The 18410-nt window shown below is 39.0% G+C and overlaps 2 protein-coding genes across 7 annotated transcripts in view; both read right to left on the bottom strand.

The window, feature by feature from the left end:
- The window catches only part of LOC106489410 (multidrug resistance-associated protein 1-like), a 37582-nt gene extending 33300 nt beyond the window's left edge, over positions 1 to 4282 (bottom strand). Inside the window, exons 1-2 of the mRNA XM_067299780.1 lie at positions 4171 to 4282; positions 1833 to 1894 (exon numbers count right to left, since the gene is read on the bottom strand). Of these exons, the coding sequence (XP_067155881.1) occupies positions 1833 to 1894; positions 4171 to 4233 (125 nt within the window). The 5' untranslated portion in view covers positions 4234 to 4282. The remainder of the gene's footprint in view (positions 1 to 1832; positions 1895 to 4170) is intronic.
- A 1415-nt stretch (positions 4283 to 5697) lies between these two features.
- Positions 5698 to 17338, bottom strand: RBM11 (RNA binding motif protein 11). 6 transcript variants are annotated; one of them, XM_067299796.1, is made up of 7 exons: positions 17202 to 17275; positions 15678 to 15803; positions 14566 to 14914; positions 12776 to 12938; positions 11716 to 11794; positions 10472 to 10565; positions 5698 to 8483 (listed from the first exon to the last, which is right to left on the bottom strand). In XM_067299796.1, exons 3-7 carry the CDS (start codon positions 14566 to 14568, stop codon positions 8151 to 8153), a joined length of 672 nt encoding a protein of 223 aa, XP_067155897.1. In that variant the 5' UTR covers positions 14569 to 14914; positions 15678 to 15803; positions 17202 to 17275; the 3' UTR covers positions 5698 to 8150. The 6 variants fall into 6 exon arrangements, with proteins under 6 accessions (XP_067155897.1, XP_067155902.1, XP_067155926.1 ...); XM_067299801.1 differs by lacking the exon at positions 17202 to 17275 and adding an exon at positions 16365 to 16377; XM_067299825.1 differs by lacking the exon at positions 15678 to 15803 and having other exon boundaries at positions 14566 to 14791; positions 17202 to 17243.
- Positions 17339 to 18410: the final 1072 nt, after the last annotated feature.

Consider the following 18410-nt stretch of genomic DNA (forward strand, 5'->3'; position numbering starts at 1 on the left):
ATGCAAGTGCAGTGTACTTGCTTTTCCAGTGTGCACTCCCAGGGTAGAGTATCCTGCCAGTGCTGGACTCGGCACTAACATGCGTGCCACTTGCTTAGCACAGGACTCAGAAACACTTTGTTGGAAGTTATAAATTTCTGGTGGGGATGCAGCCTACTGTCCCCAAGGGCCATCCCAATGTCTGCTGAAGCTGCAACATTAAGACAAAGTAAAATATCTTAAGCTCATTAAATCAAGGCAAAAATAACACAGCTTCTTATGAAGACTGCCAACAAAGACGAAGATGAGGAGAGCTGACCAGCCGGTACTTGAGTTACACAATATCCCTAAATAATAGTTTCTATTGATCTCAGTTCCAAAAATCCATTGCTACGACAAAGGATAAATAGATTTACCAAATGCCCCTCATACTGGAATCTCAAACTGCCTCAAGGCTAAGGAAACATCGCATGGCATTACAGGTTTATTATATAATAATTGAGACATCTTCATTTAGAGTGCAAGCACTTAAGGCAAGTATACATTTAATAATTGTTTGCTTGTGGCTGGAAAGAGGGTACACAGCTATTCTAATATTTAAGTATTAAATTAATTACATCGTTAATTATTTCATAGCTAAACAAACTCTCACTGAGCAGAACAGAAATCATACATATTTTTTTCTTCTCATTTGCTAAACTTTGTGGAAATGATTAAAAACTATAAAGGATAGCCTTGATTTGACATTTGCAATTTGGGTGAACATTGTGAAATAAAGAAAATGAACAAAGAAATGCCATATAAAAGCACTGCATTCAGTATATTGCCAAACTTTTGTAGGAAAACTGAAAAATTATATTTATGCTCTAGCAATGTGCAAATTGGTAAAATCATAGCATCCTTGAAACTGACAGAGAACTTTAACTTCAGTAGGGCCGGGGTTTCACCAAAAACTCTGAGTGCCTGAAATAATCCAATTGTTTTGTCTCAATTTACTAATAGCAAATACTATTTTCAGTTTTTCCCTAAAATTAATGGTATTGAATAAAGCAAGAAGTAGTTGTAATACTCTTAAAATGTTTTTTCCCCTCATTCTTAGATTTTTGAATTGTTCAGTATGTGCCTGGCTCAAAAACAGCAGGAATGAGTAATAGTCAGGAGCCAACACATGAAGTTGTTTGAAATACATTGTGACTATTAAGTGACAGGAAGCTGCATAACTTGATATAGTTGAACTTTCAGTTCCTATTTTTGGGTGGAAAAATTCCCCAAGAAGCAGAGGGACTTTAGTGGTGCTTGTGAACAGGTGATCTACAGTAACAAGGACATATGACCTGTCATAAAGGGAAGAAATCAAGCATGAAATCAGCTACTTGGAAAACACCTTAGATATATTAATGAATATTTGTTCCTGCAGATCTAGAAAATTGTTACATCACACCTACGGCTCTATCTGGGGTACAAAGAAAACCTTATTTCCAAACATGGATAATAAATAAAAAGAATAGCCTAATTTGGCAGTTTATATCCCATTATCTAAAAATATTGTCTATTGTGAAAATAACATTTAGATCCTTAGTTCCAGGTGTCATTAACAAGCGTGAAGTATTTATCTGTTTTAAGTAATGAAATCAGGTAACACATACAATGGCTATTTCTATGTAGAAGCAATATTCTAGGAAATACTTTAATACGATTTATAAAAGTTGAAAACTGATTTTTGTACAGGAAGCTAACAGCAATCTTAGGCTCAGACTCTAGATCAAGTCTGATGAAGGTATGGAATGTAGGTGTGTGCTCTGTAATTCAGTAAGCATCAATGAACATCAACAAACAGTTTATTAAATTCTCACCTGCTAAACCAGGAATATGTTAATTTACTAAAGACAAAAACATCCTCTTCAGGGCTGCATTTCTGTTTAAAAAAAAAAGGAAAAAATATCAATGCTACTTGAAAGACTTGAAAAAATTCTTCTTCTTTTACTAAAAATATAGTTCTTGGGAGCTATTTAATTCTGAGCTATAATAATGAGAGTTATTGGTGGAAATAAAAATGAAAAAATATCCATTATGTTATATAAATTTATTTTAGTTACAATTTTACTTTATATTTTAAACTGCAGAATTACCAGAAATATTTTTCACAGCAGTATTTACCATCACTTTCTCCAGACTGGCCCCACTGGACTGGCTCCTCCTCCTACCCTATTCTGTCCTCCTCACTTTCTTCCCTGCTGGTATCCAGTCCCACCCAATGCCTATACTGCACTTGCACTTCTTTTTTTCCATCACCTGCTCCCACCAATATACTCTGTTTAACACAAGGCATGAAGAACGAGGGAAACGTACAGGTACAGGACTTAATAAAAGAACTTATCTCTCCCTCTGTAAGAAAATATAAATCACCACCTTAGATTGATTTTGCATTGTTTACACATACTCTACACTAGAGTATGATAATACCAACAGTAAGTCATGCACAATATAAGCAAACCTTCCTTAAAGCTCTGACAGCTAAAATGTTGTTTTCTTTCTCATTTGAAAACCTAGCTATCAGAAGAACAGCAAACTCCTTTAACTCCTTTCACATATGAAGGACTACTAATGTATAAAGTGCATGTAAAGAAGTGAAGAATATGAGGATTGTGTCATTGCCAATTTCATACGTTGTCAATGGAGATAAGTGTAACAGAGGAAAACAAATATGAACTCTCGCACATTTCTTGGGGAATTCGTACCCACACCCAAGACCTCAGCACACCTAAGGAGGAAATTCTGTGGCTCAGAAATTCAGTATCACCTTAAAATCATTTCTAACAAGAAAGGCACTTACAGATCTTTTCTGTAGGTAGTATAAAAATTCGCCTGTCAAAAACATATGGTGCTGGTGCTCTGAGACCCTGTATATTTTCACAACAATTTTTGTTGTACTTTCAGTCAAAAAACCAAAAGGCTAAAGGATAATCCAAGAAACAAATACACAAGAAAAATGTTGTCTCTGTAACAAAGAAACACATTTTGCTGTGCATCTGATGGAGAAACTCACCCTTTGATATCAGATTTAAGTATCTGATTTAAGTATCATTGTACATTACTATTTCTGAGTTTTACATCCACACACAGTTGTTTGTTTAACTATTAGCTTTTACTAATGAACAGCAGAAATGCTGGCATAACCATCTACTGGCTTCGGTCAAATCCTGCTCCCATTTCTGTCATTAGCAAAGTTTGTTTTTCCTTAGCAAAAAAAAAATGAGGAGATATATTGAACAAAACCCTGGCCTAAAGACTATTCTCTCCTCCCTATAAATTCAAAGTATGTATCCCAGGACATACCTGCAACACATAACACTTCTTATTAACTGCATTTTGACAAAAAAATCTACAGGAAATCTGATCAAATTTAAAGTAGGTACTCCTTCACTGTTTGACAGTTTTCTGATTTAAAACCTTGTTTTCCTATACCAATTATATGAATCCCTTGATATTTGACAGCCTGAAAACACTTTTAATAATTAATTTTTAGGATTCTATGACTGTATTTATCTAGAAAGAAACTCCAGCAGGTTTTGATTTGTTGATGGTGTCACTTCAGGTGCTGGCACGCACCACCACATCCACTTTTATTACACATTGTCATACCGGCTGCTCCTCCACCTCCTGGCTCTTGACAGGAGCAGCCCAGTCACCCTGATTATGTAGTGAAATGCCATCCGATCCCCTAAACCCTGTGAGCTTTCTGGAACTGAGGTTTTGGAAAAGGTTTGCAGAAACTTCCCTGCTGCTTCCCCTCCCCACACCCCCCCCCCGTATAAAATACGGGGGGTGTAATATATATAACATAATAACACATGTAATATAGTAACATATACGGGGGATACAATACATGCCCCTTAAAGGCTGTTTCTAAGGTTGTAGTCAAGTCAGGAAAGCCTTATTAAGAGGAGGCCTTCCACGAAGATGCGAGGTGACGACGCGGAGGCACGAGCGCCGGCCCCGAGGCGGCGGCCCCCAGGGCACGGCCGCGCCTCTCCCCGCCGCCCCCGGGAGCAGCCGGCCTCGCCTCCGCCACCCGCGCCACCCCCCCGCTCCCTGCCGGCGCGGCGCCTTCCCGCCCGGCGGCCCCGAGGCGGCGGACAGGCCGTGAGGAGCCTCTTCGCCCCGCGCCTGCCCGGCCCCGCGCTGGGTCACCTTCTTGCCGGACGGGCTCAGGCGCTCGTAAAAGCCGCCGCGTCTCCCGCGGGCGGCGGCCATGGCAGCGCGGCCTTCCCCGGCGGTGCGGGCACCCTCGCCCTTACGCCACGCCGGGGCGGGCACTGCGGAGCCCCTCCCCGGGAGCGGCCGCCTATGGAGACCGTTAGCGGCGCGGCGTGAGGCGGCGCGGCGCTTGGGCGTGGGGGCGCGGCGCGGCCGGCTTGGTGTGGCCGGCTTGACGCCCTCTGAGCGACTTGCAGCTGATTTTCGAGGCTTTCCCTCGGAAATTAGCAGGTGTAGCGGCGGGGTTTGTGCTGTTTCCCAGCCCCACGGGGACCCCCTGGCAGACGGGGCCGTACAGCGCAGTGTCAGCACAACCGCAGACCTTGCGGAGAAATGCGTTTTGGGCCTTAAAACGAGAGAGCTGCGGCCGCTGAGGAGTGGTTAGTATGTGACTCCTGCCTTGCTGGTGTCCTTTTGCCAGAGGCTGGACTGTGGGCAGTGTTCAAGTAAAACTGCGAGGGCCGGAGGCAGGAGGGGCTCACTCACAGACATGTCGCTTAATGGTGACCAAACATATAAAAATCCTTTTTTTTAAAAAAAAAAAAAAAGAAAAAAACAAGTCTTAGCTAGATGTGTGCTGCTGGCTTTAGTGCATCAGAAAATGATGAACAAGCGATAGTCCTTGTGTAGTAGAATTGGACCCACAGAGGGAGGGGGCCACTTTGTGCTTCTCTGTTTAGAACAAATCGGTCTCCTGTTTAAAGCAGAGCACTACAGTGCAATCACTACTGGACAGATCCAACTTAAATATTTTCAGATAAAATTTAAATAATGTATGTTCAGTGTTGTCCTAACTATTCCCCCAAAGCTAGCAGTTAAAACTAGTCTGTCACTGGAACCAGACAAGTGCAGCACTGGGAACATGGCAAATCGTATAGAAAATCTGCATGTTTTCACCTTTGTTACTTGTATTGCTTTTTAGCTTTGCTTTTTGGAGGTCTCGTGTTGTATCATTCAGTTTGCTCATTACTGTTTTGATGCAAAGGTAGGTAGGAAACTGTAATAATAATTTCTATCACTGTCATTTCTTCTAAACATAAATTTTCCCCAAAAGTTAATGAAAATCAGTATCTTGATTTTACTCTGTAGTCTTAATCTCTCATTTCACCTTCCCTTTGACTCGCTCTTGTTGAGCTGGAAGGTTGTGTCCTTAAATTAGAACAGGGTCTGCAGCGATACTGATTTGTCCAATATAGTGGAAATAACTGTGCGTTCCATTCCATATAATAAAATGGAAAGAAACAAGTCTAAATGTGTCAGCAGGAAAAACAAGATTCTGTGTGGTCAGCTAGTAGTATGGGAAACAAAAGACCAGGACAAAATTTCAGCAATAATTTAGAAACAAAACTAGCGTAGAGCATACTCTTTCTCAATACTGAAGTAATGATGAAGAGCGTTCTTTTCAAGCAAACCAAAGTTATATACAAGAAAAATGAGTTTAATAAATCACAAAACCCAAACATTTGTTACATTTTCCTAAAGAATGAAAATAGGGGCTGAAACAGATAAGGGGTGAACAAATAGTTAGTCGAGGCTAAAGCCAAGTGTTTCTGTATACAGTAATTTATTTCCTAAACCTGGTGACAGTGTAATTAAAACATCAATAAGGCCCTGACTCAAATGAGGTCCTGATTAAGTTTTCAGATGTATAGAAGAGATTTAGTTATGATTAATTTTATCACATTCACACCATTCCTAACTGTTCTCTTAACACACTGAGGAATTCTAGATAAAAAGATATCGAGATGTGCTACAAACCCACATTTCCCTCAGGGAAAAAAGACTAAGAAGAAAGTGGCTAAGAAAAAATATTTCTTTAGAATAGGATTGATACTTTATCAGCTATATGCATATGATCATGTATGACATTCGTTTTTTAGCATATAATTGAACAAAACAGATTATCTTACCCATCTGCTGGGGAAGTCTGATAAGGATATACTAGCATAGACTTGATTTAAGTTTATCTTTATCTAGGCTAACTTTGGTTTGGACATCCATCTGGTTTCTCTTTTGTCTGATGAACATCACTTATAAAGTAAGGTAATGTTAACATATTCTTCTTCCACTTGGTTATATTTACATTTCTTTAGCATGTGAGACAAGTTTAAAGAAATTGAGTGTATTTCATATGTTAACTTCTTCTGTCTTTCTGGCAGCTTCTGTGATCAGCAACTGACTGGTATAATGTCAGTCATATATTCCAACAGAAGTTGGATAATATCTGCATCCCACTAGTAACTTTAGCACTAGGCTGTGATAAAAGGTGCAAGCATAAAAAGATATGATAAAAGATAAAAGGTGCAGGCATTTGTGTGGAAGGGTGGAGGGAAAAGGGAAAAGGAGCCAGGCAGATTTAGCATGTTTCTTAAAGACATAAGGTGTAAATCTTTGTTATGTACATTCTTTCTGGAGATGGCTGAATTCAGTTGCTAGTAACATCTCAAGGGTGCCATACTGTGGTGTTATAGGAGTGTCTCTGAAGCTCAAAAGTAATCCCTTTGGGAAGTTAAAAGCTTAAGAAATTGATTTCATTAGCTGTGACTTATCAGATGAAATAGAAATTGTTGAAAGCTAAATGTTTTTCCATTTTGAATCTCATTTGGGCTTGTAAAAAAAGCCAGCAGTTCATCACCTTATTCACGATAAACTTGGATATTCTTTCTCAATACTGAAGTAATGATGAAGAGTGTTTCTTTCAAGCAAACCAAAGTTATCTACAAGAATGAGTTTAATAAATCACAAAACCCAAATCCTTTTCTTCTGTGAGGTTCACTTTGGAGCCTACATATAGTCTAAATAGTAGACTTAACTTTATGCAATATTAAATAGCTGAAAATGAAGTTTTTCATTTTCTCATATAATAGTATCATAAAAGTGTTTCACCGTAAGTGTTTCACCAAGGTCTTGTATAACACGTCTGTATCTGTCTGTAGGTATTGATGGCAGCTGTGAATAATTAGAAGTTTCAAAAGATATAGAATAGGTCATTTCACTATTTTGATTCACCACCATGTGAGTTTATTTTTTCTCTGCTAAACAGGTAGAAGACTTTTCTTCTTAACAGGTAGTAGTAATTCACCTGACTCGTGCCCTTATGCTACTAATTAGAACTCTAATGGAGATACTCCATTAAGTTTTTCATCCATTTGTTACAAATAACATTCAGTGTTCCCACATAAGCACTAGAGAATAAATTTATAGAAAGATGCATATATTCATGTAGTTCTTGTTAGTACATACTGCAGCTGTAAAATATACACATTCATTTGAGTATTGATACATATGTAAGTCATGTAATTAGTGCAAGTGCCCTTATTTTACCCAAAATTTACTGCTGGGAAAAAAATTAGCTCTAGTGAACAAACAAGGTGATGTAACTATAGATAACATCAGAGCTAAATCAGTAAAGACTCTTATATTTGGGAAAAAAAAAAGTATAGCTCTCCGTGCGTTCGTGCCAAACACAACTCTGATATAACACTTAAAATTTCTGTCCTGCTGACTGCTTTGACTTAATCAACATCTCCAGACAATTATTACACCATTCACAATAATACATTCAAGATAGATACATTCATTGGTGATGGAAGTGATACATGTGCTTCATGAATGGCTGAAATTATGCATTTTCATTAAGTTTCTGTATTAGTGAAATAACAGCAGTCCATGATTTTGGGGAAGAAATAAAAATAACTACTTTTGTCCTTCATTAGGAAAACTTCATCTTAAATGTTTCCTATACCTTAAACAGTACTACAGTATCAGAATACTTTATGCATAATACATTTGAAATATAATATCATAAATATTGAAAATTCCTTTTTTAATAAAGTGCAAGGATGAGAGGCAATTTCTCTCAAAAAAATCAAATGTAATTAAGATGAGAAAAGAATGAATCCAGTTACACTGTATTAATGCCTTTTTTTCTTGTTTTTGCACTTCTTGTATTTTTGGTCACATTCTCTTTGTTTCTTTTTGTCGTTCTCAATACTACTGTCACTGTCGCAACTTAGCTGTTCTCTCCTTCTTTTAGAGGTGCTTTCATCCTTCTGGTACACTTTGCAATCACTTGAATGTGGCAGGGCCCACTCAAAAGAACTCTGTCCAGACTTAAAATTTGCAAGTTGATTCTGATAGGGAGGAATGGATAAATTTGAAGGCAGTGGTGAAGTCATCTGATTGAAAGGAAATTGTTGACCCCCTGGACTGTGTACTGTGTACTGCTGTGCTAAAAAATGGTTCATCTAGAGAAGTAAAAACCAAGCTGTTAATGCTGTTCAGAGAAAGTTTTGTAGAGTTTAAATTTGCATGCATTACAGCTTCTACAATGAAAATATTGATAGCAAGTTATATGAAATAACTTAAACACAAAAGGTTTGTGAGTAGAGCTTATATATTTTATAGATCAACTAGTATAGTTGGAAAAAGTAGACATCCTTCTTGGCAAAGGTGGAACAGAGAGACATAATCTGATGCAAGATTAAACTGCCATTTAATCTTTGTGTAAGGTAATCAAACATGACATTTCTTTCATTTCTTCATCTGTGTATTTTATAAATATTTGTAACTGCAGTGCATCTGCAATTTATTTTGATTGAACTAATTTTAAAGTAACTGGGCAACAAGGCATTCCAACGAGGTATAGCGAATCCATACACCACAGCCCTTGGAACACCTCAGCACAAGCCCAGCTCTTTGCTACGTTCCCTAAAGTATCCAGAGAGTCCCTCTCATATAAACGTGCACACCCCAAATACAGCAATACAATTACAAAGGTCAGAGAAGGAAGAGTGACTTTCTACTGACTAGAAGTAACTAGAAAAATATTGCGGAGCATGTCTGAGTGTGTCCTATGTGCAGACTCCTAAGTAAGTACTTGGCACTAAGAACAAGTAAGTGCCTGGCCCACCCCAAAAAAGGTGAGGGATATGTGTGTGGGGGAACATGTGAGAAGAGCTTATTCTGCTTAAGCTTGTCTAGAGCACCAAGCCATCACTGGAGACTGCCTGAAGTACTGTCCCTTCTAGCAGGCAGAGGATGGAATGGAGTTGGTTGCATGTGCTGATCTGCTGACAGTTTGGTGTCTCAGTGTGCATGCACTAGATTGTTACTAAGAACCGTAGTCACCAGTGAGCAAAATGGCGGAGTTGGTACGTTCCTGGCCCTTTCAGCCACAATGGAAGGGATATGAAAGTTTGTGCAAGCATCAGCTCTACCGGGGGCACAGCAAGGGAAGAGGAGAGGCAGGCCAGCACCAGATCCATGCAACAGGGAATAGCCCCTCTCCATTTTTGTCCTCAGATTGCAGCTAGCAGGAATAACCCACCCAAAGTTCACCTCTTCTGCAGTTACAAGGTGTTGGATCATTCCCCAGTCAGACTGGGTGGCACCAGCACTGCCCACAGTCCGCACCCCACATTAAAAGACAGCTGGGTTTCTTCATTCTTACTGATCCACACTCATCAGATTTAGAAGCTCCATGACTCTGTTTGGTGAGCTGGATTTGTCCCATAGGTTGCCATCTGAAGAAACTGTTCCAGTTGCCTTGTGGACTATCTCAGTAGAGATTAGGTAAGGAAAAATGGACCAGTAATGTCATATTCTGTTAGAGGGGAACTGGAATAGTAGTTCTTACTATATATTGCAATAAAAGTAAATAATGCATGCGAGAACTGCAGAGGCATGAACATGCAGAGGCAAGGTTCAGGCCAGAAACCTTCAAATCATTGTTGTGCTGACTTGTTTCTGTCATTGGTTGTGGTGGTGTGTTGTGGGAGTTTTCATTTGCTTTAACACAGGTCCATGTTTCAGACTTGGGCAAATCTGAATCAAGTAGGAGAGTTAAGAGGCTCCCTGACTGAATTCCTGTGTCTGAAAAGACTATTGCTTGCATGGTTGTAATTTTGCTAGGTTAGCTTGCCTCAGCAAGAGGATATGGAATGAGAAACAGTAAAGAGCTCCTCCTGTAGACTTTGGCAATCTTAAGCTACACTTGAAAGATGTTTTATGACTTAAAGACATTCTTACAATAAGAAAATGTTTTGGTTTAATTGTTCCCCTGTTATTATAGTACACTTAAGTGATAAAAAAACCCTGACCTAATGTAGTCAAAGTTAGCAGCCTAAAAGACATTCTGAGGTATCAAATAACCACCCTTATTTGCAGAAATGCAGAATACCTTCAACTTCATAAGCCCCCTCCCCGCCATTTATAACTTTTACCACAAACTCACCATCTTTTGAAAGACTGAGTATTCCTGAGGTAAATTATTGTTCACTGGAAAAGGAATAACAGGAAATGGAGGATTTCCATAAGGCTCTTGATACCTAGGAAAAACAAGTAAATATACAAAGGGTAGACTTCCATCAAATACTGCTTACTGAAGTGCTGAGATTTAACTACTGGGATATAACGAGTATGTCCATGAGGAGGATTAAGATATTAACAATTGAATTTCCCTGAAAAACTGTAGTAAAACAAGGAAAATACATCCTAAGACTCAAGCAGTGTATAATCTTCACATCTATGTAAGTTCACAAACTCAAAAGTTTTCGATTTGACTGTTGGAGTTTAGCTTCTGCAGAGAGTTCTGTCACACTTGTAAACAAAAATGTTGAATTTGAAATGTTGAGAAATACTGAAACTAGGGTGTTTGTAATTCCTTTGACAGTTTGTACCTGTGCATTTGTATGTGTGTGACAGCTGCTTGTGCAAATACACACAGTTATGAATACAAACTCAATGAGGTTTTAAAAGCTTTTCTCCATTATCAGATTTTTATCCCTAAGAACTATCAATCAAAACATTTCTAGTTTTATATGTGTTATATACTTCACTACAAGTTATATATTATACTCCAATAATTTTTCAGGTTTCTGTATCTTGCAGAAACAACTGAAGACTGGAAAGCTGAAGCTGCTTGAACCTCTGGCAAGTGAAACAACCAAACATTAACTAGGGCTAGTTGTAAGCTGTCAGTAGGATGCAGTCAAAGTGTGCTATGGCTGTTTTTATGAAAAGTCTACAGATTGATCTCATGTTGCAAATTTAAAATACAACATATTAAATTCCAAAAGAATCCTTTGTGACAATATAGTACAGTCATTAAGGATCTGGCATAACATCAGAAATCAATTAATGTTCCTTAAAACGGGGGCACAACAGTGTATTAAATGGGTGTGTTTCAGTCGAAAAGGAATGTCACATGAACGTGATAAAATCTGGTACGTTAAAAATATTTCCTCTTAAAATATTTGAAGAGGACTCTAGACATCTTGTTGCATTCTGATTTTTCCTCTGTTAAGACCTTGTTCTGTTCCTATAAACAATATCAGAAAGGATCATTTTTATTATTTTATAAGTGATATTTTTGAAGGATATTGCTGCTCTTTGTAACATACTTCTACCACATCAACTGACTTTTTAATGAGATTAAAAACAAATCATGCAATTAAATTCACAAGTGATCTTTGTTACCTATATGAAGGTGAATATACGTCAACATAGTTCTCAAAACCATGTGCAGGGTTGTTTAGTTCTGAAGAGTGTGAACTCCCTGTAAATAAGATAAGAGCATAATAACTATTCAATTATGACTATTTGATTAATCATTTAAAAACACAGAAACTGTTCTGTCATCTGTGGTGGGCTAGCATATTAGAGTAGTTGTAAAGGCAAGGTGCTATATTATGGCAGATAAAAATCTATATTGTCATTTTAATGCATGAAAATGTTCATTTATCACTTATTCACACCCATTTACAGAAGCATAAATCAGGACTGTTGAAATAATCGAAAACAGAATCATTCCCACTCATTTGCAGACAGTTGCTTTCCTCAGAGCAGATGCTTCTGATTTTAGGAACCTCAGCCATTTTACTTGAAAACTGAAACTACTCTATACAGCCTTCTAAGGAAGGAGTAGCCCAGTGTTCAGAGTGAACATCAGTGCTAAATGTTTGGGCAGCAAACACTGCCTTGATCATTAATTTTATAGAAAGTTTATTTTTATAAACATAAAATGAAGAATATGAATCTGACCACATTCTTCTCACTACAGTCCCTTCCGCTTAAAATAAAAGCTCTGGTAACTCTATGGCCTTAGTAGAAAACCTATCATCAAACAACTTGAAAGCAGCTACACAAATTCTTAATCAAGTGCTCCTGTCAGACTGCAAATTAAAGTCACATCCTGATTCCTAAATGTAACCTGGCATGAAAAACTGCCATGCCAGAGTTGTTGTAAATACTTTCCATAGTGTATTGTCTGAGCTGGCTTAGAAATTATGTTGTTCTAAACCAACCTATTATTTCTTTCTAAATAAACAAAAATACAAAGTTTGAATCCTTCCCTATGCAAAAGCCATGAAAAGTTAATGTTTCTTAAAATGAATGGACTGTAATTTGTTGAACTATAAATTATTATCTTTCTAAAAGACTTTAGGATGCAAAAACTTTACAATATTTTTTACAATAACTAGAATTTAATTTTAGCAACTACTTAGACAAACTTAATCATTGAGACTACTAAACCTACCGAGCCGATACTGTACTTTAATTGGTCTTCCATACAAACGGATTCCATTCAGCAAAGCTATTGCATAAGGCACTGATTCGGTATGCTTAAAGCAGACAAATCCAAAAGACTTAGGTTTTCCTTCTTTGTCCTTACAAATGGTCACTTTGATTAATGGTCCAGCCTGAAAGAAATTTGTATTATTTTCTCACAGAACTTAGCAGAGTGGCTTTTCATTCTGCTTTGAATATGTATTTCATAATGATGCATATTCTGCCATAGTCAGAAACAGCACAACTCTCTCAGTATAAGATTCTCTACTTAATTTTGAAAATGTGTCTCCACACGCCCTGACTTCTAATTCTGAAGTTTCTTTATTAAAAGGGAACCAAGCATCACTCTGTGGGTGATCTTTAGTGTTCTCTCTTATAATTATATCCTCTTTACTTTTCAATAATCAAATTATTTCTTGATTATTTTTAAAAGGATAATTATGACAGCTATAAGGATAATTATGATAGGAGGGAGACTAAGTTACCAATTCTTTGTGGCAAAGGCTATCTTATGTATACACATAGCTGTTAGCAGAATTTCTACAGAGGTTTGTGCACAGCTAATATAACTCCACAAATTGATAATACCACTGTGTAAGTGACCTACTCCATTAACATGCTTCTGTTTTACACTTGCTTAAATTCCTAAAATAGGCAGTATCAAAACCGTAGGAAGAACAAACCTGAATACAGAGTAGTACTTACAAAACCAAAACAAAACACATAAAACAAGTTTTCTGTTAAGTACTACCTAACCCTCAGCACAAATGCATGGCAAGGACTCAAGAGACCCTTCATTTATCTCATCAAAGACAACATACTCTTCCTGACAAAAAACAAAAACAAAACAAAACAAAAAACTTAGGCTGAAATATCTTCACTAAAAAGAGTTTCCATCTCTACCCATCTGTATTATTTTAATCCTGGTTTAGTATTTCTACCAAATTAAAGCAGTGATATTCCTTAAATCTTGGCTCTATTTTCAAAGAAACTGTCATTTTCATAACAGATGTTGAAGATGATGATTCTTCCTTTATCAAGACTGAATATTAGTCAATGAATTAACAATTTCTTGTCAAAAACCCCCCTGCACATCTGTAAGGCTGATTTAGCAGAGTGAAAAGAGAGGGCCAGAGGAAGTCTCCTCCTGGTCAGGAGCTTTTAAGATGTAACTTGTATTTAGGAGGATATAATATGTCACCTCATTGCTGACCTGGGTAAGTTACAAAGTAATCCCCCAAATATGGTAACAGAATTACTGAATGTCTAAATTACTGATGATACTGATTCATAGTTGTGAAGCCATGGTTTGGTTTAGGCAAAACACAATTTAACTTATGGTAACAGCTTTACAGCAATTAAAATGTGCATAAACAGTTAGTTTCAAAATAAATACACAAAATATGCTCAGATGAAGAACTTAAGACATGGAGAAGAAAGTAATTTACTTTATTATTCTGCAGTTTTGATAATTATTGTCAAACAACAAATCTGCAGTTTGTGTGCTGTGAGCATTTAGAGTGATGATGTGGAGTTGTCTTCTTCCAAGTTATTAGACTGAAGATAATAAAGATCTTCACCTGTGATAACATCTGATAGCAATACATTTTTGCCAGCTGTGTATAAACTACTCCTAATTTAAATAAGATGTTTCTTTCTCAAAAATGAGCAACATTTCCTAGCTTCTGCCCTGCCCCTTCTGGGGGAAAGTAAGGGGAAAGTAATACAGACAAACACTAAGGATCGAAAACAATGTACCATTTTTATTATCAATGCAGAAGGATGATCAGGCTATACAGCAGTGCGTAATACCTAGGTTTTCCTGGGCAGGAAATCTTCAAAACATTGATCTTGTCTTTCCCCATATCTTGAAGTTTGCTGTTTTGCTTTTTTTTTTTTTTTTTTTTTGGTAACAAAATGTTTATTTTCTCTTCAGTTGACTCTTTAAGGCATTTTTGGTGTTCTGCACTTCTCTGCAGGTTTTCTAAAAATGACATATCAAGTCTTCCGATTATTATTTGCCTAGTAAAGAAGATCTGGTTCTTCAAGAACTAGAAGCAACAAAGTCATGTGCATTGCAGATCAGTCTTTTAAATATGTAGTCTTCCTGTTCATAAATAAAAATATTAATAATTTAGAAGTAATATTCATAAATATTTTCTCCTCATTTGATAGGGGGAAAACTACAGTTCAGGAGCGCATTTTAAGGCTAGAATGTACTAGGAAGATTGAACTGTATGTTCTCCAAGGAAGGACAACACTGCAAACAGAAGCACATGCTGTTGCAGCAAAAATCAGAGAAGTGTGAGTGAGAAGAGAGTGAGATGAAGAGGAAGATAAGTAAGTGTTACTGGGATGACCTAAAGACATAGATAAAAGTAAGCAGTTAGATGAACTGAAGCAGATTATGCAGAACAGTCATGCAGAACTGCATTCTAAGAGTTATCTGCCTATTTTTATCACTTTTGTGCCAAGATTTGTATAGTATTACTCATGTCTCTGGTAAGACAAGCTACCTTAAACAATTTTTTTATAATTAAGTAACAGAATTCTGTTTAATATTGGAAACAGGTAGGAATGATGCATAGAAAATGAAGAAAAAATCTGTTTCTTAGATAATTTTAGGGAAGAGTTAAAACCGAAGTTAGGAAGAGATGGGAACAGCTGAAAACCAAAAGGCTAGACTAGACCAAACAAAAAAGCCTTTTGATGTAAATGGAGTAGCATGCTGTAATCTCGCCTAGTAACAAGATGACCTTCAGATTAATCAATTGAATAGAACTGGTTAGCAGAAAAAGTTTTGATTAGCGAATGAAGAGAACAAATTATTCTGCCATCTCTTTTTTGTACTTTTTAGTTTGCTAACATACCAGAAGGAAGCAAGCTTCATTCTGAGATCGTAGGAACTGAGTAGATACGTGAAAGCAAATCTATCACCAAGCTGTTGGCTGACTGTCCAGTCGGAGTCTGAGAACTTTAAGCTTGAGATAGACTGACTAGATCAGGCCAGGAGAAAAAGAAGAAAGAAAAAAAAAAATCAGGAAAACCTTGCCTTCGGTTACTTTTGTCAATCCATCTGAAATTTGACGCTAGCATTACTGATATAATGCTCCCTCCTCTGCATTTTCTATCCCCTCTTCTCCTTGCTACTTTCAGGTTAATAAGCCTGGCTCTGCCAAACAAAGGTTCTGTCAGTGTCAGAGATCAAAACTGAAACCAAGTCAGTATCTTAACATAGCCCAACCCTGAAGCAAGTTTCTTGATCTTAAGAGAGTTTAAGAAGAGGGTTTTTTCTTTGTTTTTTTAAGATGACTGAGAGTGTAGTCAGCGTAGGAAGAGATAGCACAGGAAACATTTTCTCTTTTCTGTTTTCTTTCCTCCTTGGCATAACTTAATCTCCAAAGAAACAGTTTAAGTTACAATTTGAAAAACAGCTCTGGCTATTTAATATAGTCCTTCCACCCCCCTGAAAAGATGGCTGATAAAACTTTTAATATCTTCTCAAGTATCAAAGCATAAAAAAATTATTATAAAAATCATTTAGTCCTGAGTCCTACCTGCAAATCGTTCCTATTTCCTGTCCCATTCTGTTAGCAGTTTCATCCTTGCTCAACTCATTTTCAGTCCTTTTGCTTACATTTTTCTAATTCAAAATCTTTCATAATAATAATAAAAAAAAGTGTAGAGAGATTTTTCATGGGGATTTTTAAAACGCCTTTCAACTATCTAACTTCCTCACTAACTTGGGACCCATTTGTTGCATCGAAATTTACACAGCAAAGAAAAGGAAAACCGAGGGGAGAAATTTGAAAAAGGAGATAGGGGACAGAGGGACAGTTCAGATCAGCACGTCAAGCATCGCGAGGCTGCAGAAGCGGTAACAACTATCAAAAATAAGAAAAACGCTCGTGTCTGTAGGTCTTCCAAGACCTGCCAGCCCCATACGTTTGCCGATCAGACGACCGCTTTGGGGGGCCAGCTGTCCGGCGGCCCCCCCGTTTCTGAGCCTCGCGGGGGGCCCGTTGCGGGGCCCGCACGCCCCGCCGCGCCCCGCTAGCTCCGACCCTGGAAGCACGGGCTCTCTGGGTGAGCCCTTCTCTTGTGAAGCAGAAGCCGGTGGCTCTCCCCGGCTCGGCCTGCGCGCAGCTGCGCACGCCGTTACCGCCGCCACCGCGGCGCGGCAGCCAGCTTCTGCACCGGGCGCCGGCTCTTGCCGGAGCTGGTGACCTGCCGCCGGGCCGCCGCCTCGGCGCACACCCCGCCGCAGCCCGGCGCGCCGCTGCTGCGAGGCAGGGGGCGGCTAACGGCTAAGGCTCTCCGTTACGGAGATGCGCGGCCGGCGAGAGGCCCCTGCCCGGAGCCCGCGGCGCGTCCGGCCCGGCCCCGCCCTCCACCTGCAGGAAAAGCTCGTAGAGGATCTCCTCCCGCACGCGGCTCTCCAGGTTCCCCACGAACAAGGTCCGGTCCGCCTCCCCTGCCCGCCCCGGCGAGGACATGGCGGCGCCCGAGCGGGCGAGGGGCACGGGGAAGCGCCCCCCGCGGCCGTAAAGCGCCGCGCGACAGGACGCGTTGCTGGGAGGCGGGCACCGCGCTCGACGGGCTGCCTCGGGGAGGCTGCGGTGTCCTAGCAACGCGCGGGCCCGTCGCGCGGGCCGGGTGCTGCCTCGTCGTGGCTCTGGGCCCAGGGCGGCGTTTCGAGGTGTCTGTGACGCTTGCGGGCGACTGGTAAAAACGATGGACCGCGTGACGGGGCCTCCCGGGGGGCTTCATTCGAAGGGAGAGGCATTGCGCAGAAATAGGTGCGTATTACGAGTGAGGTTTCTAAAGGGGTAGAGACCGTGAAGTCAATTTGATGGGCATAAGTTCAGTTGGAGGTCTTACTATAGCTGCAGACAGGGCTTAAATTTTACTTAATAGTGTTTTGAGAGACACTAAACATGCAGTCTGTTGATGTCAGGCAAGGGAGTCGTTTTCTGGTATCATTGTTCTGTAAGGAACGTTAACATTTTAAGAAGTTTTTTTCATTTTTTCTTTTCTGAGTTTCCCTGCTGACAATTTTCAGGTCTACCAGTGGAAGTGTGGCTCATACAGAAACGCGAAATGTTGAAGAAGTAGGTCATTGGGATATTTTCTTTCCTGTCTGTGTGAAAGGTGTAAATGAGCATAGAAGAAAAACTAAGACATAATATGAAAATAAACCATATAAAGCTCTAGTCTCTGTTTGCCATCTTGTGGGATAAGTGGGTACTGCAGCTGCTGTAGTAGGACTGACAGTGACAAATCCTTCAAAATCCTCTAACGCACTAAGTATTACAGTCATCAATATGATAAAGCGTTTTGATAGTTACTAATAAAATGAAAATGTGAAGTGTTGGACATTTTACCTTTCTCAAAGAACTGGGACATGAATGCTATCTTTAAAGTTGAAATTGTACCTGTGTTCTGACCCACTGTTTCGTGGTCATTTGGACAACCTATCAAACATGCATGTTCAAATGTATTTTTAAAGCCTTATTTTGCAAAGAAGCACATTTCTAGAAGTCATCTGGATAACAACATTATAAAATATTTTTCAAATAAATTATTGTTTTTCCTAAACATAA

Source organism: Apteryx mantelli, chromosome 1 (assembly GCF_036417845.1).
Source record: "Apteryx mantelli isolate bAptMan1 chromosome 1, bAptMan1.hap1, whole genome shotgun sequence".
Taxonomy (NCBI): Eukaryota; Metazoa; Chordata; class Aves; order Apterygiformes; family Apterygidae; genus Apteryx; species Apteryx mantelli.

What these genes read in the sequence shown, in the direction of transcription:
- RBM11 (XM_067299789.1), bottom strand. Translation starts at nt 17,303, where the DNA reads ATGTCCTCGCCGGGGCGGGCAGGGGAGGCGGACCGGACCTTGTTCGTG. An exon ending in TCTACGAGCTTTTCCTGCAG is followed by an intron (nt 12,939 to 17,201) that starts GTGGAGGGCGGG and finishes AATTTCTTTCAG; the next exon opens with GCTGGACCATTAATCAAAGT. An exon ending in TAAAGTACAGTATCGGCTCG is followed by an intron (nt 11,795 to 12,775) that starts GTAGGTTTAGTA and finishes TCTTATTTACAG; the next exon opens with GGAGTTCACACTCTTCAGAA.